The sequence below is a fragment of the Anas platyrhynchos genome, chromosome 9 (assembly GCF_047663525.1).
Source record: "Anas platyrhynchos isolate ZD024472 breed Pekin duck chromosome 9, IASCAAS_PekinDuck_T2T, whole genome shotgun sequence".
Lineage (NCBI taxonomy): Eukaryota > Metazoa > Chordata > Aves > Anseriformes > Anatidae > Anas > Anas platyrhynchos.
The window spans coordinates 12,671,978-12,695,011 of NC_092595.1; the positions used below are offsets into that span (position 1 = coordinate 12,671,978).

General features: G+C 41.7%; 1 protein-coding gene across 6 annotated transcripts in view; it reads right to left on the minus strand.

Moving 5' to 3' along the window:
• Positions 1-21,657, minus strand: part of ATP13A3 (ATPase 13A3) — a 55,893-nt gene extending 34,236 nt beyond the window's left edge. For 2 of the 6 annotated variants that reach the window (XM_038183608.2, XM_038183605.2), the window contains exons 1-4: positions 21,522-21,657; positions 20,921-20,970; positions 2,910-3,003; positions 453-626 (exon numbers count right to left, since the gene is read on the minus strand). In XM_038183608.2, coding sequence (XP_038039536.1) covers positions 453-626; positions 2,910-2,960 — 225 coding nt within the window. In that variant the 5' untranslated portion in view covers positions 2,961-3,003; positions 20,921-20,970; positions 21,522-21,657. Of the gene's footprint in view, positions 1-452; positions 627-2,909; positions 3,004-7,659; positions 7,680-10,264; positions 10,578-10,637; positions 10,774-20,831; positions 20,971-21,521 lie in introns of those variants that run through there. The other 4 variants (XM_072042672.1, XM_038183606.2, XM_027464785.3 and 1 more) reach the window with 4 other exon arrangements.
• Between the last annotated feature and the right edge of the window lie 1,377 nt (positions 21,658-23,034).

A 23,034-nucleotide genomic window follows, 5' to 3' on the forward strand; every position in this document is an offset into this window, starting at 1 on the left:
AATAGCGGAGGAAAAATATAATCTGAAATCATACTACACATGGACCTGTACTTTTACCTTAATTTGGCAAAAGTAACTTTGCTGACCAAGACAGGAAATAACCTGAAAAACGTGTATCAGGTTATATGAACAAGGTAGCTGCTCTGTAACTTTTGATGAAAATGGTATCCATTTATTTAATTCTTAGAACTCAAAATCAAGAGACTTTATTTTCACCATGTTCTCTGCAAACAGCTGTTAGTCTTCCCACATGGGCAGCAAGGCTATATATAGTACCAAGGAGCACAGTTCTGCATTTCTATAAAACATAATAAAAACAAAATCCTATCAAAAAACTATAAAGTAAAATCACATCTACCTGGCAGCCAAGAATCTGTACAATTTAGCATGCAGCAAGAGACATGAAACAACTCCTAACTTGCAGAAGCACACCCCCCTATCTATAGGCTTACGGTTGTTCTCAGCAGAACCACTTCACAGTCTTTAAGCGTCGTCCTTCTGCACGTTGCTTTCACACGCCACTCAGGCATCCAGTAGAGGAGGAGGAGAAGAAAGCCACCAGAACAGATCACTCCTACAGTAACTAGCACCAACTTCCATCGACATAGCTCATAACCATAGATCTCCTGTATAGAAACAGAGAAACAAGTAACAAGCAATGAGCCTGGAGCAGAAAAGACAGGGGACCTCACCAATGTATACAAGTAACCAAAGGGAGAGTGTCAGTAGGACGGGGGCAGGACCTTCTCAGTGGTGCATATCAACAGGATAAGAGGCAACAGGCACAGACGCAGCAAGTTCCATCTGAATACAAGGAAAAACTTATTTATTGTAAGGATGACAGAGAGCTAGCAGAGGCTGCACAGAGAGGTCATGAAGTCCCTATCCCTGGAGATGTTCAAAAGCCACTTGCGCATGATCCTGTGCAGCGCACTCCAGGTGACCCTGCCTGAGCAGGAGGTCAGACTAGATTATCTCCAGAGGTCACTTCCAACCTCAGCCAATGTGTGCGTGCACATGACTCAATCTTGATTGCTCCAGCCTGGGAAGCCAACATTAATTTTTCATAAAATGCAATATTAAAGGGATCCAGATTTTAAAACATTTTTTCCTTTTCCTCTTCTGGAGAAGGAAAAGATTTTTTAAAACATACTACATGATGGGGAGGTAACAAAAAGGACTGGTTGGCTCAGTCAGAAATACAAAAATCAGTAAAAGCCCTGCAAATGGAGAACATACACACTGTTTAAAACACTTCATTATAGGACCTGTCTCCTTTCTGGACTGCTCCACAAAGACTTAGCCTGTAACACAACTCACCCTAAGTCTCAGAGAATGATCATGTTTTTGGCCATGGCCAGCACACTACACAAGCAAGTTAAGCATTTAAGAAAAAAAAAAATCAAGCACATTTGGTTTTTCTCAAGTGTAGGTTTTAACAGATTAGCATTTGATTAGCTAACATACAGTTTTGGATTACTGGTGCGAACAGATTTCCATAATACTTTCTAAAAAGCTATGTAAAAATTGTAAACTTGTACATTTGTAAAATATTACTTCGTAGTAAAGGAACTGGATCATTTTGTCTGCTATTTAACAAGAAATGCTATTGTGAAACATTAAGAGACCACAAGCAGCACTATCCAAGGTTGTGTACCTTGCACCAGCTGGAAAAATCCTCTTCTCCTATTAAAAAACCCACAGAGTATTAAGTGTGCCTTGGTCAAAGGCATGTACCAACTTAACCTGATGACAGCTGGGAACAGAACATAATTCAGTGGCTTACTAGATGCCGTGCTGCATTCCTGAGTTTCGCATTACATCACTAGATTATATTTCCTGCTGCAAAATGGCACTGAAGTTCCCATTGAGTCCCACCTGCATTGTTCATATTAACACCAACTTTTCGCATACTTTTGAGAATTTTCATTAAACAATATTATGTTTACTAAGAAAAGGCTTTTCAACATGTTTGCCTCGTAGCCTTCTCAGCTTACAAAAAAAAAAGAGACCAAACCCATTATTCCCTGATATCCCCAAAACACCAGAGGCAATATTAAATTCTTACCATTAAAAACATGGAGGTGAAAGATAAAGGGAGAGATTAATGCTTCTTTTGGGACAAAACAGAAGTTATTCCCTCCAAAAAGCATTTATTTTAATTATCAAGCCATAAGCAGTGCAATTTGACTTTCTGATGTCAGGTGCCTTTACCTACTCTGTCTGAAAGGTGCTGTAATGAACAACTTTTCCTAGCAGTGTACATGAAGAAAGAACATGGAATTCAACTTGCAGGAATTCATCTTTTTAAAAACAGAAATCCCTATATAGCCCAAGTATTTTCTGCTGTCTGTAAAAAGGACTAGAAATTCAAAGTTCAGCTGGTGCTATATTTGTCAAATCCAATTGCTGCATCTTTCAGGAAGAACAATAAGAAATACCTTTGCTCCATCATGAAGCAAAGTTTAAATGCTACCAAATACCCATAAAACTGCTCTCTGTGTTTTAGGGAGTGGGGTCTCACCTGAATAAACATGAATATGCAAGAGTAAGCAGAACTAGATTACGGATAATTAATTTGTTTTAAACAACAAGAAAAAAGCTCCAGGGTTTGGAGAAAAAATACCTTGTTCCACCTCCATTTTCCTTTAAAAATTGCTAAACACCAGTATCTGTTATCTGTTGTATTGCTGACCTAAGCACAGCCAAGCCAGCACCTTTGCAAAGGCTTTCAGCAAAAACCTTCCTTATCCTGAGACTAGATTTCATAATGCCTGAAAAGATTACAAGTACAAAACTGTTGTTTTAAACTGACTCTTTATGCTTCCTGATGGAATATGCCCCATCTAGACAAAATCATAAAAATGTGTTTCATTCACTATATAAAAATAGAGTACAGAAATAATTACCATCTCATCCTCCTCTGCTTTATTGACAAATTTCTTTTCTTCTTTCTCCATCTTTAGTATGATATGGAACTTCGCAACTGGAGATATGGAAGACCTTTAAAAACAAAATAATTAAAAATTGAAGCAACATTACTGATTCCATGCCTAAGTATTAAGATTAGAAGTTTTTTTTTTCCTTGAAGTACATACACATAAAACACACTGACAACATATGAATATAGATCTTGAATTTGCATTGAAGTAATGACCCAAAGAGCTCCAGTAAAATATTAAGATTTAACACAGGATGAAGATAAGCGAAATATTGCAGAAATGGCTGGCTTTGAAAGAGAGAAAAGTGCTTGTACTGATTTACCTTACTACATTCTACATACAACAAACTAAAGGTTTTTTCCATACATTCTACAAGCTTCACAATGGAAATGTAAACTAAACGTGTTACAAAAAGCTTAAAAATAGGTGAAGATTACACACTCCTTTCATTCTATGCTGTCATAGGTTCAAATCAGATGCTTTCAGAAGCCAGGCTATCCTCAAGGAAAGGTGTTGTAGTACTAAGATGTGCATTTCTCATTGAAGCAGAAAACTGGTATGTGTTTAGAAAAAAAAAAAGGCAGAAAATAAGGACAATGCTAGAAAGATCACATGGTCTTTATGTTCCCAGCATAATATCTCTAAATCAAGACATGCTTAATGGTTAATTAGTCTTTTGCCTGTTTTCCAGTTCTTTTACTATTGTTTTGAGCAACCTGATCTAGAGGAAGGTGCCCTGCCCATAGCAGGGGAGTTGGAACTAGATGATCTTTAAAGTCCCTTCCAACCCAAACCACTCTGTGATTCTGTACTTTATAAATTTGCTTCTTAAAGTAAATTCCTTACAATTGCAAATCTTGACAGGTGCTTTGAGGACAGAGTATAAACACACATTTCATGAACACAGAAAAGCAAGAGAGAATATCAAGATGTCTATGTGATGAACCTATTGCAAACAGATCCCTGCTCCAACAGGGTAGGACTACAGACAAAAGGCTACCACATACTACAAGGCTCACCAGAACTTTCAGCATCACAAAGAAAATTAAAGTTGCTAAGTCCAAAAGATAAATTTCAGAAATTAAAACTGCACCTAATTTTTATTTGGGCACCCTTGTCCTCATTAACTACATATGATTTATAATTCATGAGCCCGTACCTCATTTCCACAGGACCACCTACCACAGTTAAAGACACTGAGTAGCCAGTACTTACCTGCCAAAGTATGGATAGGTTAAGCATGATTCTTGGCATCGACACTATAACCCTAATTTAATTTACTGCACACATATTAATTTCTCTAGATACAGCCCTTTTTACCATAGCACATAAATACTCCTCAAGCATTAAGGATGCATTTTCACAGCACAGCAAGTATCAAGGTTATTGTAATTGTCATTTTTCAGGCAAAAGGTGATCCCAAAAAAAAACAAAAAACAAGGTGAAAGCCACCTGCTTAGCTTCATCTCAGCTGCCCATTGAAAGCTCGGAGACAACTGTTCAGGTACTTAACATTAAGTAGCATTATGATAAAAACACAACTATTACCAGGTTCCTCGCTATCATTAAGTCCTTGACATTTTCACTCCTCTCCAAGCCAGCCCCTGGATTGAGGCAGTTCACTTCAGCAACACCAAGCTCAAGAAGTCCTTACAATCCACTCCCACATCCAACATCATCACATCCTTGCATAATTTGAGACCTGCTGCCATCTTTCTAAGCCAACAAATGAAGGAGAAATCTAACAATGGTTTGCTGCCCAAATTCAGATCTCTGTAATCCGTTCCCACCTCTGACTAAAGCTCTAGTGGAACAAACACACACACAAAGCTGAAAGCTGGACCACAACACGGGGCTCTTTTACAAGTGAGAAACTCAGCACTTCAGTTTGTTTGGTGAAGCTTTTTATTTTTCCTGTATCACAGGAGGCTGATTTGGTAACAACTGTCCCCTTTGATAGAAAGCCCAGCTTGCACTTCCATCATTAAGCTGAAAATTTTCTACCACTGTCCAATACTGAACTATCTTTCTCCTTCTGTCCTTTCTGGACTATCTTTCTCCTTGCAAATTAATTTGGAAATTGAGACAAAAGATATGCATTACTGATACTTCCTCAACTACTATGTATGTCACACAAGTTCTAAAACACATTTTGGGCTAAACTGCTACTTTTATTCACTAAGAAGTTTTATCATCTGGGGAAAAATATTTACAGAAGTCAGTTAATGAAGTCTGTCTTAAACCTATACAGGATTGCTACAAACCTTATGAGAACATTTTTTGAATTAGTAAGTCAAAATTTTTATGTGCACTATACAAATCACATACTTCATGAAAAAAAAGTCACATATCCAGAAAAAGTCATGTATTTACCCAACAATGCTTGTAACAGACTTCACAGTGCCATGGAGAATTACTACATCTATCAAACTTGAAGCAGCATGCTCCTACACAGACAGGTATTCCCCGTTACACACTGCAACATCAAACCCGTGCCTGCAGGCTCAGCCCGAGCCTCGATAAACAGACCTAGCTACAACCATGCTCGATACAGGAAAGCAAAATAAATGCTAACAGCTTGCAGACCAATAAACTTAAACAGAGCGCCTTCCCTCCAGCCAATGCATCAGGACAGGCAGCACCGCAGGCACAAAGAGGACTGCTGGAGTTCAGGGCCATCCCACAACGAGAAAGGAGCGTCAGGCTGTGAGCCCAAAGAAGCACGAGGGGAAATCTCAGCACTTAGACTGACAGCAGCAATTCCTGTGTTTTAATGAGCTTCTTGAACAGCTGGGTAGAATCACACAGACAATACACAAGGATCATTAGGAAAGGCTATTTTTGACTCACGTCATTAGCTCTACCTGCATTGTTTTATACAAACTCACCTTCTGTGCAACGTTCAACTAATACATGCAATCTAGTATCTCACATACTGCCCCAAGTTTTCCATGCTAAAGCGAAACACAGATCTCTAACCTTAGAAATCATTACAAGTCTTTTCTTAGCTGGTAGACCCTGAAAATCATGACTGCTCAGCAATGAAGAACAGTACACTTTCTTCTCTGATCTTATCCCTTCCAGCACATCATCAAGCCATGCTCAGCATCAGGGGTTAAATTGCTAACTACCCTGGGTTTGCTTCTCCCTAACCTCCCAAAAACTAGAGGTGACCATCACCACCCCAGGGTTGCCTTCCCTGGAGTCAGAGCTCAGGCTGCTGCGTCGGACTGAAGAAAGCAGCAGCAGCATCTCACCCTGCCACTGCAGGGATCTGCATTCGATCTTCACTTCCTCCTATGGGAAATTAAACATTTCAATACATTAAATAATTATTAATTAAAGAATTAAATGTAAGCCCTGGACTTCTCAACTTACAAGAGAGTATGCCAGCTTGCTAGTACTCAAAGCGAGGATGAACTCGACTCACAAGAAGCAGCGTGGACTCGGCAGTATTCAAATACCAAGTGCCTCTGATCCAACTCCCTAGAGCAAACACTAGAGAAACCCTCTCCCCATTTAACGAACGAGGAATAGCAACATAAAGGCAATATTCATTTTTAAAGGAGCCAAAAAACAATGCAAACAGTGAAAGTTACCATTGCTCCACTGCGCATAAGCTTGGGTAATTTTCAGTCATTGAGCTATTGTATCAGTCAGAAAAGTAGGAAGTATCAAAAAAGCCTGTCACGGATACGCTGTTTTGCCACAGGCTACAAGAATGAAATCACTCACTTTTAGAAGAACAGATAATGTAGGTATAACGTTAACAAATGGCACAGAGAGCAGCTGAACGCTGACTAAATTATAAATAATTTTAAGAGAACAAGCTTGAATCACAGGCTTAAGCAGTAAATCTGCAACTTTATTAAAACATCACATACTTCAGAGCTAAAGTAGATTACAAATAGATCACTGGAGAAATTACAGCAGTATGCAGAGCTCTAAAACCACATGTATCCCCAAAGAGCAAAGAAAACATTGCATCTTTTCCTGAACTACTGCACTGATAACTATGTGTTGATCTACCATGACTAAACAACCAGGATGCTAAGAAGTTTTACCAAAATATTTATAGGCAGTTTGTAGCAAGTGTAAAAAGGTGCAAAATAAATGCATAGCAAATGGAAAAAATGTTAAGAACTGTGGTAAGTCTCAATCAAGAAACCTGAAGATTCTGCAAGTCCTAATTTCTGAGGACTACTAGCTTAGCTGAGGTCAGCTAACAGGTGGCATAATTAGCAAAATACTGCAGTTCAAATCTTATCTTCCAAGTTTGATTCAAGACATTTTCTTTGTATTCTCCCCAACGTTTGTCCCAAGTCTGTAATCCTTAAACTAATTCAGCTTCAGTATACATCACTGACATCAGTTGATTCTTCCAGTTTTTATTTCAACTGGAAAAATCATAATGGCAAAAGAAAAATGTCAAGGGCTGGAAAGACTATAGTTACAAAACCAGAAACTTGATTCCTCCTGCAGTTACTGGATAATTTAAAGTAAGTTGCATAGATGAAAATAGTTTTTTGACAGCTCAAGACATAAAATCCATGTATGTATATGCATAAAAAATAAGTTTATATATTATACTGTGTAAACATTTGTCTATTTAAAATACACAATTAACTGAATGTACAAATTTGTATCTTAAATATTCCCTATTTTATTGTTTTCAGCTATCTGTAAAAACCCTGAGATAACTCAAAGTTTCTCTTACCCCCAAGCAGTCTAGCAGCCGTCCTCTGCACTTGCTTTTGTCATCATGAGTTGTGAGGCCGCTCTTAATAACTCAGACCCTATCTACAAGGGAAGTCCTGACAAATGAACTATTTTGTCTAAAATCTAAAAAAAAGTCTCCAAGGGCCTTTCAAACTGTTATCAGAAGATTAACATATCAAAGAAAATTTGGCACTTGGAATGTGCTTTTTTTTTTTTTTCCTCTGCTGTGCACGAACAATTGCAATACTGTAATTGGGCTCGGATGGAGGCTGTGCTTCCAGGCATCAGCCTGCCGGTACAGCTCATTCTATTCAAGCCACAAATGCTTCCCAAGGATCCTAGAGACAGTTTCAGGTCTATGCATGAGCCCTGATATTATCTGCATAGCTCAAAGCATATGTTTCTGACCAAACCCTTCCTTGTATTTACAGCTGTCATGAGGAAAGACAACAAAATTCATTTTAAGCTGCAAATCAGTGATAAAGAAGGCAGTTGAAAAACCACACATTTTTCATTCTAAAGGTTTTAGGTTTTGTCACAGGGCATACCGACGTGGTCGCATAGATTAAACTAAAAGAGCTTTGGACATCAAGTTGTGCAGAGCTAGAACAGGTAACTCAGTCACTGCCTCACCACTGCAGAAATTTACTTTTCTGTACAACGATCAAGCAACACTGCTTTGGTAAGATGATGAAGGGCAAATCCACAGATATTGCAAAACAGACAGGAAAAGCTAGAGACGGGCATGAAACAGGCTGAATTTTAAAAACAAGTATGGGCAGAGATTAATACAAGTTGATCTTCCTCAGCTCCCTACATAATCACTGTCACTAAATAAACACCTAAATTTCTACAGGAAAGAATTAAGACCAAGAAAATCAATTGGCTCATCGAGAAAAAGATCATAAAATATAGCTCAAACACAAATCATGTTTCTGAAACCTAATCTAGTGTCTTAATAAGCAACCCATCTGGCTTTGCTGGGTCCAAAAAGGATCCGTTCTGGTATCTTCAGGGATTACTGAGACACTAAAGATTCCTTTCCAGAATTTACTAACACCAAATATATCCTCCATTAAGAGGAACTTCACAGCTCTGGAGTTGAAAATTAAGTTTCTAGATGACCTGATTTCATCAGAGGTCTTTCAAATATCTAAATTAAAAAAAAAAAATACCATGAGCAGTCCTCCTTAACCATAAATACTGCCTGTTGCATAGCAGACATCTTATTCAGCTGTACCCTGACTAGCTGTCAAAACACAGAAAATCCTTGTTTTGTTCTGAAAATAGAAAGCCAAACATTATTTCAGTCACTCAGAAATCAAACATTTCTCCTGTTTACAGACGTGCTCCCAATCCTTTATCTCGAGAAGGAATCAACCTACCGAGGTAGCAGACCTTACAAAGGCAACGTTTATTACCAGGTTTTATTCTTGTTCCAGGAGCATGCGATCCCCACACATCTAGAGCAGTTACCAAACTGAGTACAGTTTTCCATGCATTATGGTAAAGGCTTTCAGCATGCCATACAATGAACCTACGAGTTGTAAGCAACTGCTTTACACGTACAAAACACCAGCTGATGTTCAATCTCTGCCACACAGGCAGCAGTGAAATGCAAAATTGAAGAAATACTCAAACTACAACTGGCCAGGAAGAGGTGGTTATCTGAGAACACATTAGATATCAAATATGTTCCATTGCTCTGGAAAGATGAGAATGCAGCCTGGGTCGTGGCTGTCCATTAGCAGAAGAGAATGGCAGTACTTTTTACGAAGTGATTACCAGAAGAAAAGCACTGACCTTCCACAGAAGTCAGCTTTTCAGATGTGGATCAGGTGCTGCATGGGCACACTTGGCACATCCAAGGTGATCGTGCTTTTGAAGACTGCTCTCCATGTGTACCTCAAGCCTAATGCCAAAAGTTGCTCTGAATGAGTTTACTTCATAATTTGAATCTCATAGGATGCTTATATGCATCTCTCTTATCCAACCACTAGCAATACAAAACAATTAAAACGTTCCTTCAAAATTATTCTAGAGAGATCAGGAATGTCTAGGAAAAAAAAATCTGCACAAATTTAACCTGATGTCAGAACTGCTATCAGCAGACAGGAAAGAAGTTCTAGGTACAGTTTAAAAGCTCACAATCTAGAAAAAGCACGCTTATAAATGGGGCCATAAAAATAGTAGGAAAAGTCTTATCAGCTATTACTACTCAAGTCCACAGCTCCTGCCCTTGCAAATTGCCAGTGAGTGCCACAAACAATACCTGAGCTGAGTCTGAAGCCCTGAGTTCATTCAAAATGTGCTGTACCAATAAATAAATGGACGAGCAAACAAGGTTAAGTTGTAAAAAAGAGAAAAAAGACAAATGATTTAGGAGCACACTCTTCCAAAACTGTATCACATAACACATTGCACACTAAAATAAATCACTGAAAAAAAAACAAAGTAGAATAGAACATTTCAAGCCTTCAAGAGCCAAAACCAAAGTTTCAGCCCACGGTGTCTTGGAAAACAGTCCCATATTTACATTCTAGTCGTCCTCTTTCACATAAAAGGTCTTATTTTAGTATATGCGAAAATAACGTCGTCCTTACCAAAATTTCTCCGCTGGCTGCTTTTGAAAACATTGGCAGAATCTGCAACCCCTGAAAATGAGCGAAGGACTGTTTTTAAACAGACTTGGAATTACAAATGCTCAAAGGCTACAGGAATGCCCTGCTAAAATCCACATTAAGACATTTTGTCTCTAAACAGCGTGTCACCAGGATTTTATCTGTCCTTCACTCATCGGCCAAGGCATCTCCTCAAAGGAAAGCTTCCACAGCTCCAGCTTACAGCTTCTCAGTTTCTAAGGAACTTCCAAACACATCCGTGCCCGCACTAGGCATTTCTGCACCTCTCACGTTCGCTGCTATGGCCCCCTCAACAGTGACTTCTTCCACCTCATTTCTGTGACCAGAGGCACACCTGTGACAGACGGGATCATGCGACACCCCTGGCTAGGAGGGATCCACATCTGAGCTGCAGCAGCAGGCTGAAGACTTCTTGCACCACCTGGCAAGCACGACACGGTGCACGCACAAAGTCTTGTCTTTGCCTGCCCCTGGAACACAAAGCCACGTCACTCAGAGATCATTTCCAAACTGAAACAAATCACACGCTTCATACCTGTTGCACAACTTAGCCTAAATCCTAGGGATATTTTTTTTTATGACCGTAGAAAACAAAGCTTACCACATTTTACTTCAACATACACTATTACGACCTTAACTGTGTTAACTTAAAATAATACTAAAAGACTAACAAGTTTAACATTAATGTTTATTGCTAGTTTGCAACCCAAATTACAAAAACAAGAGATACTCTCCTTGAAGGGCACCTTCAATGTGAGAAACACCTTACACGAAGGGAAGCTGTTGCCATTTACAGTTCTCCTGTAGCTTGTGGCTGCGCCCCTAATTATAAAATTAACCACATAACATACCATAAACGCTTGGATACAACATACAGGCTGAAAGGACTATAGAAGATCAAAAATCCTCCAGCTGTATTTTGAAGGGAGCTAAGGTTATAATTTGTACTACAAACAAAGCTTAACACTTTAGTCAACTAACCCAGTTCTAACAATAAGAATGACATAATAGTTTCATGAATACATGGAAATTTTACAAGTACACGAGCTAAATTTTAACAAAGCCCTCCACTCAATACCTATTTTATCACTTCCCATCTTGGGCTTTCTGTTATAATACAGGCTTTTGTTTCTGTGTTTAGGCTTAAGGAAGACCATTGTATCCAACAATCACCAAACCAAAATTGTATTTACATTTGTAGAGTGTATTCTTTGTAAAGTATACTTTCTGCAGGCTGTAATAGCAATTGCAATGTTTACAGTAAAATCCATACTACATTAAGTAAAGATAATCCTATATCTAACAATGAACTCATATTGTAATACATCATGATAACAAAGTACTACAGCCGATACTAGACTGAAAACTTTCTAACTGGTCGTCAGATCCTTCAGATGCTTTTAATCAGATCAATTAAAAATTTTCTGCTACTGCAAAAGCATATGCAAAAGTTGAAGACATGTTAGGAGAGGATTTAGGAAAACAGTCGGTCATATCAAGGACAGCTAGTCAAGCGCTTCATCACTTAATCTTCCTGGAATCTCATTTATCTTACTTCAAGCAGCCGCTACTTACATTTATGAAAATTTTCATCTGAGAAATTAAGCACCAAAACCCAACATTCCCCAATGCATGTTCCCACTCTCAAGCACACAAGAATAGCCCGTCCTTTTATTTTAAATTTCTGGATCCCTGACCTGGCTGCCATACAGGAAAGAAGGTCTGCACCACAGTCAAGGAATCCAATAAAGCATACATTTATTTTAGATACTTATCGTTTCTTTCCTATTTTGGAATGGAGAACACTAGACATTTGGGTCAGAATTCAGGGACTCTGACAAAGGGACAACAAAACATTTTCTTTATTCTTGGAAGGGAAAGATAAACTGTTTCAAACATCTTGGGTAAGGCACGGTGCCGTTACACCCAATATTAGCCTTCAATAGCCGAGCACTGAAGCCCCTTCCAAGAAGGCCCTCCTTTTCCACACGGAATGAATTTGACTCAGACCTCCTACATGTATTTCATTAAACAACCAAGACTACCACAGTTAGATAACAGAGATGGCAAAGATGCCCCATCCCAGCACCAGGAGAACCGCAAGCATTCCAGCAGAGAATTGGGAGTCTGAAGACCCAGATGCAGCAACAATGGGTCCTTTCAAGGAAGCATTTCCCCTCAGGGGCTGTGCCAAGAGCCAAGCCTTTCCTGGTGGCTGCCGCCTTATTGTGCAGTGCAGAGTATCTACTTCCCTGGGATGTATTTGCTTTTGTAGTATGGATGCTCAGTAAAAGGAGGCAATGACTTTTTTTTTCCCCCCTCTTCCTCTGAATTCTTGGAAAATTTTTTGAGGGTAACATCAGAACATTGGAATCAAATTTCAAGGAGACGACCAAGTGAAACCTAATTACATCAGATGAACCTTCCCTTAGAAGTTTAGACATTTAAACTTTGTTTCTCCAGAAGCACATCTAGGTGGCATAGGTATGACTACAGGATATTCAGAGAACCAGTCACGTTCATTATAAGCAAGCAAACTGCTTCAGTGCTTTTATTTTCTTTCTAATCCTAAGTACAATTGAGTACCTCTTGCTGTTCTCTCCACTGAGCCTTCTGAACAAGACAAAGTTTTTCTTCATACTTTTCTAAGTTCATGATGTACAATTTAAGATTCCTGAGGTTCAGGTTACGTGGCTAAGTGCAGTGTCTTCCAAATTCACAAAAATTACAACAAATTATACTCCCTTCTGATTTTTCCTTAATGAAGTGAAAGTATTTCCATGCAAATAGGTTAAACTTAAGCAACTAAACCTGGGTTTTTAAAGTTTACTGAAAGTGCATTTTTATTTTCAAGTCATACTGAACTGATATAAAGCCTTAATCTTGTACCACATTCACTTTAGTTAGATCAGAAATGCTTCAATGGATAGAGCTCTCCTCCTTGTGTGCAAACGCACCAATCAATAGAAATACTATGCACAACATTGTTAAAACTGTAAATATAACAATCAAAAAAATTAGAGTTGAATTATGTTCTTTGACACAACCTTTTAAGATGTCAAGCAGGACAGCTTACCTCGTTTGAATAACCAAAATAATACTTAACAGAAAAATCTGCAAACCAGTTTCATTCAGAGACTAAACAGCTACAGAAGAGTATTTTCTCATGCTCAAGAACGTATACGACCTGACAGCTTAGTTCCTGAAAATGATTGATTTACTCACAAAAGTACCATATGAGGTAAGATGAGAAAACAGAGGGTGATGAGTTATGTTCTCTGTCCACAGACTTTAAGTTTGACAAAGGCAAGAAGAGAACAGAAGCGCGGGACTGTAACATTAAACTCAACTCTGCCATGCCTGTAATGTAAACTTTGGCCCACGTCCATCTAGCTACTATGTCCCAGTCATTCAAAGAGAGTCCTACAAACCCAGAAGAGCTTTAGTTATTTAGTGAACGGTTATCCCTCAGAGAAGGACTTCTACAATCAGTGAAATTAAATGAACTCACAAAAGCCTACTACAATACATTTCATCTCTGCCCTTAAATAACTCAGTCTAAATGGTACTCGTGTACCTCTTGGGAATGATTTCTACAACCTCAGCAGTGGGAGACATCTCCTGTAAATGGAAACAGACTGCAAAATCTGACACTTGATCTCCCTTAGATTGCTGCAGTCTTCCCAGCACTGATTCTGACAGGCAGTAAAGGTCTTCACAACTGCTGCTTCCACTAAGCAATAGCTTTGGGCCATCTTTCCATTAATATTTAACTTTTAACCTGCATAATTACCTAAAAGTAGAAATCCTCCTTGAACAGATCACATCTGGAGCACTATTGATGTCAGCATTTCAGTCACCATTTACACATTTTCTTCCTTCCTAAACGACAAGCAGTACTAGAGATAAGTAATGCAATCTAACTGCAATATACTATACAACCTCAATTATTGGAGGCCAACCCTCAACTACATCATTGAACTTTCCGCTCCTGGTGTCTATTACTGCATTAAATTTGTCCTCCAGAATATAAACTCTTGCTGCTCTTAACACCAATCACTCTGGCAGATCTAAAGGCTGGAGATATGATGTGACTGTAATTGTATTTACTGATGTGGAGGCACGGTAGTATACCAAAATGCATAGGATTAAATTCACTTTTCCATACATTCCAGTTATCTTAAGAATAAGTCACCAAAAGAAGACTAGTTGGATCCTTTGTTTTGACGTGAACTCTACTGCAAGCAGTCTAAAGCAATTCTAAGAGTGCATGAGAATAACAATACTTCGGATTGCTCTGCTGGCAGTTGGACTTCCTGCTTTGAAAGTTATCTGTCCTCACTGAGGCTTCCTCTACTGGTGTATGTACTGAAGTACGTGTCCTTCAAAGATCTCCAAAGACAAAGCTGGACCTTCCTAGCGACGGTTATGCACTAGGACTACAATTTCAGTCTAAAGCAGTAATTTGAAGCTACTGAGACTTCCAGAATAACTGAAAATTTCTCAAAGCTCCACTGCACTGAAGTGACAGACACACACTCCTATGCTGTAGAGCTTCTACCACAGACAACCTCCTGCCAGCACAAGGGCACCTACTCCATTACTCCATTTGCACGTAGTGACATGAAGCACAGCATCTTTCCACTGATCTGAGCAGCGTGGTCCAGCCATCAAAACATCTGCAAGGTCTAAACTCACTTTGTATGACCACAAAAGCATACATGTTGCATGATGGACAAAAAGCATCCTCTGCATTTTCGTCTCCTAGTCTCAACACACACTAAAACTGGAATCCTTTAAAGTGGGGTAAAAAGTACAGCCGTAGAGAGCCTGGTCTATTCCCCAACCCAACCCAACTACACCTGCCTTTCCCAACACATACTAGCTTGTTCTTAATGGCCACCAATAATAAATAATAGACTTCTCAAAGTACTATTTTCCTGTAGAAAAGCTAAAAGCATAATCTGTGCTTTCCCCGAGCAAATGTAATCTCATTACAACCTGTCCATAACAGCCTCAGAAAACAGCATTTCCTTCTTATAAATTTAAAATACTTTAATTCTGTTACACCCCCCTTAGCCTCCTCATCTCCTGCAAAATAACTGATTTTCTTCCATCTTTACGAAGTTGTTTCCTCAAACTCTGATCATTTGCATTTCTCTTCTCTGAACTCTTTCCAAGTGCTCCAAATTCTTGAATTTTGGCACCTGAAACAGATCCTGTGTGCACACCGAGGCTATACCAACAGTAAACAAAGCCGAGGGATTTCAGCTTTACATCTCACTGACAATACTCATGTTTAAACATCCCAGCACGATATCTGCCTTTTCTGAAAGCAGTGTGACACTGACTCATGTTCAACTTGTGATCCAGTACACCCCCAGGTCCTTTTTCTAGTATCTAACCAGTTATTCCTCACTCTGCATTTGCACAGCTGATAATTCCTGCCTAAATGCAGTAGTCTGCATTTGTCCCTATTGAATTTCATCCCATTTTTCAGGTAATTTTGAACTCTCATCACATCTTCCAACACACAGTCCCTCAGAATTTAATAAGCGCGCTTAATCAGCCAGTTGACTGATGCTTTCATTAAAGGCAACTGTATCCAGGACAGAACCCTTCAACGTAACCCTTATTTCAACACTGAATCATTAATTACTGTTCTGTGAATAGAATCACCTACCCAATTTTACACTTTCCCTAAACTACTTTCCTCCAGATCATGCCTCCATTTACTTACGAGGCCATTAAGATGTGGAAAATCTTTGTCAAAAAAAAAAAATAAATCAAGACTGGCAATGCTTCTACCCACAAAGCCTTCTGCTCTGAAATAAAAAGATACTAGCCCTTGATGTAATTATTCTCCCACAAATAAGTCCATGCTGCTATTCTTCTACTTATCTTCCAAGAACTTGAAAACATGTTTGCTTATTTATCCCAGTTTTTTTCCATTAGTTGAGATCAAGTGAACTCTCAGACTTCCAGCTCTTCTTCAGCTCTCTTCCATTCTAAGTCTCTGAAGACTCGTCCTTTGCCAGATTTTTAGTACTTGTGAGTACTTCTAGGTAATCTTTTACCATTTATTGAGCTTTTTTGAGTCATTTTAAGAATTTTACAGTAAAGCTTATCATGGTCAGCTGATGTAGAACCATTTAAGAGAATTACTCTCCAGTGCAAAATCACAAGTATTCATACAAGTATTAATAAGATTATCCACCTGTGTGAACCTATGTTAAAGAGGACAAGCAAATTAGGCAATGAGCACCTTAAACGTTTGCATCTTCTGCACATCTCTAAGTTCTCCACTTAATCAAGATCACATTTTTCCAATCTTCCTCCTACTAAAAGTGTACTTTTACAAGAACATTGCCGGCTTCTATGCCTCTTGCTAGTCGCTACTCCGTTTGCATTTTGGCCTTTCCAGTATGTCCCCACTGATTCTTATGATCAAATCCTAAATGTTCTTTACAGTGCAACTTACTTTCTCTTTCTACATACAATTTTTCTTGCATTCGAAGTCAGAAAAAGCTAAAAGTCAGTCTTACTACTTTTTCAATTTCTCAAAACTCCTTCCATTTTGCTGTTGTCTTCTACCCTTTATAAGGATCACGAGCTCTGATTTCATACCGTTGTCATTTATCACCTTTCATTTTTACATCCTTTAGGTACACTAAAATCTACAGGAGTTGCCATTTTTGTTGTTGTATGTACCTTCTAAACTGGAAACACATTACAGAACTTTGATAAAGGCCAAAAAAGAAACAGAACCGGGTATTTTTGGTTTGGAGGACTGTCTATAGGTAGTAAATACTACACAAAATCCCAATCCAACTAAAGAAGGATTGGACTTGCTACAGTTTCCAGTACCTGGTGCTCTTCCAAAGAGCTGCTGTAAGATGACTAATGCAATGCCACGACTCTAATAAATCAGAACCACAAAAAGAACTCAGTTCATTTAAAGACAAAATACATGATCCATGCAAAGAAGATGAATCCCAAGTGCAGCTATTTCTGGTAAAACAGGCAGGATTATGAACACGCTGACACTGCACCACTTCAGAGCGAGCAGCTGGACTGCCCAGCCACGGACACACTGCCAAGCCCATGCACAGGGCTCCACGCAGAAGGTGCTGAAGGTTAAATTTCCTTGTTTAAATAAGAAAGAGAGCTACAACACACAGCACTTCAGATTTTTGTGTAGACATCCTTCGTTCATAAATCCCAAGCAGGAAGAGTGAAACACCTATCCTTTGTTATTTAAGGCTGCCTTTCGGCTACCAAAGATTAAAGTTTGCAGTGTTGTTTCACTCAGGAATAAAGGTGTCAGACTTGAGGCTATAATACAACTACAGTTTACTACAAACTGAACATTTGTTCTCTGCTAAGCAGATTACTTAACAAAGGAAATAGCTTTTTTATGAATGAAAACTATATTTAGCTCATTGTATAACAGTGAAAGGGAAACACTTCAGCCTTACTGCTATTTCAAATATTTTTTAAAACATCTACTTAGGCAATTTGATTTTTGAATTAAGATTTCTTTTGTACTAACTCTACCATGATAAACATGGCCAGATTCAAGCAGCAGTCAGATCGCTGGGTTTCCTTCCCCACGGAAAGAACCCAAAATGTATTAATTGGCACACCACCATGCCTACAGGTCCACGGCAGACTTGCCCATACTATACGCCACGCTGCTGTCGTCTCCAGCCAAGAAAGTGCACACTCACTCCATTCCCCAGTGCAAATTTCTAAGTAATTCAAAAGTTGAGTCTAACTATGCTGAAGAAGCATTTACTTGCACTTTACACTGACACTGTTTGAAAATTGAGGAAATTAAATCTGAGGAACTCCATTTCTCTAGTTCCCAGAAGTTAAAGTTTTATAAGAATTACTTAAAGGACTTTCTTTCACAACATTCTTAAAGGAATGCAATCTCTTCCTTCCACACCAGCTACTGGCAGGCTCATACCAGACAGACATTTAACGAGGAAAGTGTTAAACAGTTCTCTCCAAACTCTGATAAGGACACTTAAGTACACCTCTCAACTCAGAAATTCTGCACGCCAGAAGGACAGATTCCTACAACCAACTTTAGACAAGCTAAGTCAAAGTAATCTACTGCTGGCATTTACAGAAATAAAGCAAACAGTATCTGAAGGTTTCCAGGAAAAAAAAAAAAAGGAACAAGGGTCCAACAGTTAATATGCTTAATGAATACCTGGTTTTTCCACATCAATCCCCTGTTCTAGTACAGATTGCCTCTGTGACATGGGCAACCCACTTTGACCTGGCTTTAACAATAAAAAAGTTTTTCCACAGAATGCCCCTAGAATAAATAGAACTTGGATCTATGCCACTCTAAGTCTAGGTTCTGTTGGCTACCTCATACTCCACACAAAAGACAGCGGAGACACCACCTCCTTGAGGCAAACGAGAAAAATTCTTCTGAAAAATTCATCAATACATTTTTTTTTTTTTAAAGGATTCATTAGGACCTCAGCAAAACTGTTTGCCTGATGCATCATGCCTGTCACATGGCGTGCTGGCCATGAGGAGGCCTGAAATATGAAGTTTCTCAATCTTACTCAGCCATCATGATGCAACTTCCCCCATGCTGATCCTGGCGGGGCCCTGCTCAGACTCCTCACTTCATCTTCTAGTTAGAGATGGATTAGTGCCTGCCCCAGACATCCAGCCCTCTCTGGAGGAGAAGGGCTGAATAAAAAAAAAGAACAAAAAAAAAAAAACAGTTATTCTAGAAGGCAATTAACAAAAAAAAAAAAGTATAGGGTGAGAGCATGATAAGCTCAGTCTGGAGGGTGCTACTGAAAACACCAAGCAGAGAACCCCGAACAGCACCACTGCCAGAAGGCTTTCAGGAAGCCAGCAGCTGCTGTCCAGCAGCTCTGCCGGAGACGGTCTGCAGGGTCACTGGACCTCTTTCATGGAGTTTCTTTTTCCTTCTTGTGGCATGGAGGGTCAGCTTGAGCTGAAACCGAAGTGAACATCTCACAGCTTTGTGGGACCTCAGATAGAGCAGGTATAAATGGAGAGGTAGGTAGAAGGGAGACAGGCAGCCAGAAGCTCAGCAAGAGGTTCTGAAGGAGATGAAAGCTGAGCAGATACAAGCCTAGAAAGGGATGAACACAGCTCATCAGGCTAAATCCAAATGTAATACCCTATACGCTCGTGAAGTTGGACAGAGTTTCTCTAAAAGACGGAGACAGTCAGTTACCATGGAAATTGGAGCACTTTAGGAATCCAAGCAACATCGAGTCAAAAGGCGTAACTAGTAATAGCAAGGCACAGGAGTACAATAAAAACATACCACTCGAACAGTCTAGCCTAGAAACTGCTTTTTACTTCAGCAGACACTAACCTAGACAGAAAGGGAGCCATATCAAAAAGGAAAAAACACGCAGCAGCAAATTACACGCTAAATAGAAGGGTTTAACTGAGAATTAGAGATGAGATAAAGATTAGAGATATGGAAGCTGAGCAAAAGAAAGTGTAACTGGAAAGTTCGACACTGACTTGCAGCACAACATCGAGCAGCAGAAGCTGGAACTCCAGCCACTAAGAACTAGCAGATGATGGCTACCTCCCCATCCTCACCAGGTCAGTATCACCACCTCACTGCAGGTTAATGGCATGTTACGTCAGTACTTGCTCTGAAAAAGCTTGAAAAAAACACATGCTGCTCCTTCAGAGACTGATCTTGGAGACATGACTTGCTGCAAGTTATCTGTGGCAAGGAAAGTCTTCCTGCTTTGTGCTTGGGCTGCACAGAACACTTCGGGTGGCAGAGCGTAGAGGTACAAAAAACTGCCAAGGCAAGAGCTTCATTTTCAGTCGTAGTACCAGCTTGAACAAGAACATGAGGAAAGGCCTGCAGCATGCCCTGAGCTGTACCACATTGCACTTGGTCTTCTGAACCACTTCTCTGTCCCTCACATCAGCACCACAACATGTCCCTCACCCTTTTTCTGAAGCACTGCAGAAGCCAAGTAATTCCGATCACATCGGCTTTCCCTAGCTGACCTAGGCGCTCACTTTGGAACATCCCAAGCTGTCAGAAGCCGCTGTTCTCGTGTTCTTCCCCACAGGTGACTACACTGCTGCTAATACACAACACCGGTATTCCACTAAACCATCTTATCAGCACGTTTCTTGGAACTCATGAGTTAGACCAACATTAATAAATTTTCCAATCAATCCCTGTTTCTAGGTTTACATGGCTTGTGTTCACCAAAGACTGTAACGCTGCGTCCACAGTTCACTGAGAGAAAAAGCAGCGTACAAAACCAGCTGCATGGAGCCCTGCTGCCGTGCCACGTACCACGACAAACAAACATTTCCTCAGTGTACACGCAGTCAAGGTCTGCTGCTGTCACCTATGACACCGATACGTGGACACTGAGTTTAGTGGCCTGGTTTGTTCCATACACTGCATTTAAATAACGCCAAAGAAGCTGCTTCTCCAGAGGTTCAGAAATTCAGTGTTCTGCAATAGATAACACAATACCTTAGGGAAGACAGGTTTACGTTAATAGAAGAAAAGAGCAGCAATTCTTCCAAATATGATGAGACCGATGGCAGAAAGATGTAGCTAACCTGTCTGAAGAGCCAGTGTGTGGACAAATCTCATACAATGGCTGAGTCACCTACAATTAAAGCAAAAAATACAGTCAGAGGGATAAATAGGCTCAATGAAACTTAATCTTAATCGCACCAGCTGGGAAAACCGCTTACAGTTCTGGGCAGCATTTACAGCAAAGAACGTGTTCTGAAAAATCCCAGAACTGGAAGAAAATTCCCAATAAGGAGAGATTAAGGGAAGATGGACAGCAGCACAGCCGGACCCACGGACAACCCATCAACGCTTTCAGATGCCAGCCACCTCGTGCTGCCGGAGGCTGCCTCGGGGAGCACAGCAGCACCCGCAGCACCTGCGGGCACAGCTCGCGAGCCACGCTGCAGGCGTGGAGCTTCCTCCTCGTCACCTTGAGCGCCCCAGAGCCGCCTGCGGGGCTTCAAAACGCACAAACGCGGGAGACGCCTCACGGAGGGGGGAGGGGGGGGGGATGATGCCGGGTGCCCGGCGGGGCCTGACTCAGCGCCGGGCCCTCCGCGCTCCCCCCGGGGCCGGGTTCTCCAGCGGGCCCCGTGCCGGTTCCGGCGCCCTCCCTCCCGCCCGCCCCCCCCCAGCACTCACCGGCGCCGCCTCAGCTCAGCCCCATGCCGGCGGCCCCCCGCGGGACCGGGACCGGGTCCGGGTCCGGGCCCGGGCCCGGCGCTCCCCGCCCCGCCCGCGGCTGCCTCGTGAGGCGCGAGCGGGCCCCGCCGCCAGCCGGCTGCACGCGCTGAGCGGGACGGGACGGGGGGGGCCGGAAGTGACGCGACCCCGAGCCGCCGGTGTCGCCCGCCGGAAGGGAGGGGAGGGAGGGGGGGGGGGGGCCTCCGAGGGGAGGGGGAGGGAGGGAGGGAGAGGGAGAGGGGAGGGGGCGGGGCTTAGGGAGAGGGCGGGGCTAGGGATGGGGGGGATCCGGGGGGGGGGTGCAGGGCCTGGAGCCACTGGGGGGGTCTGGGGCTGGGGGGGCACAGGAGCAGCAAGGTGGGGATGGGGGGCACAGAAACATTAATGGTGGGCTGGGGGGGGCACAGCATCACTGAAATGGGGCTGGGGGGGGCACAGAGCCATTACTGTTGGGCTGGGAGGCTCATAGAGCCATTAATGATGGGCTGGGGGGGGCACAGAACCAAGAAGGTTGGGCTGGGGGAGTCACAGTATCATGGAGGTTGGGCTGGGGGGGTCACAGAATCGTTAGTATTGGATTGGGGGGGTCACAGAGCCATTAATGTTGGGCTGGGGGGTCACAGAACCATTAAGGTTGGATTGAGGGGGCTCATAGCATCATTAAATTGGGCTGGGGAGTTATGGAACCATTAAGGTTGGGCTGGAGGGGGGTCACAGCATCATTAAATTGGCCCAGGGCGGGTCACAGAATCATTAATGTTGGACTGGGTTGCTCACAGAGCCATTAATGTTGGGCTTTGGGGGCCACAGAACCATTAATGATGGGCTGGGGGGGGCACAGAACCAAGCAGGTTGGGCTGGGGGAGTCACAGCATCGTTAACATTGGACTGGGGGGCTCACAAAGCCATTAATGTTGGGCTGGGGGGGGCACAGCATCACGGAGGTTGGGCTGGGGGGGTCACAGCATTGTTAATATTGGACTGGGGGGGTCACAGAGCCATTACTGTTGGGCTGAGGGGGCTCATAGCATCATTAAATTGGGCTGGGGGGTCACAGAACCAATAAGGTTGGGCTGGGGGGGTCACAGCATCATTAAATTGGTCCAGGGCGGGTCACAGAATCATTAATGTTGGACTGGGTTACTCGCAGAGCCATTAATGTTGGGCTGGGGGGGTCACAGAACCAATAAGTTTGGGATGGGGGGGTCACAGCATCACTGAGGTGGGGCTGGGGGGGGTCACAAAACCATTAATGTTGGACTGGGGGACTCGCAGAGCCATCAATGTTGGGCTGGGGTTTCACAGAACCAAGAAGTTTGGGCTTGGGGGGGGGGAGGTCACAGCATCACGAAGGCTGGGCTGAAGGGCCTCACAGTGTCATTAAATTGGCCCAGGGGGGTCACAGAACCATTACTGTTGGGCTGGGGAGGGCTACAGCATCATTAAGTTGGGTTGGGGGGGGCACAGCATC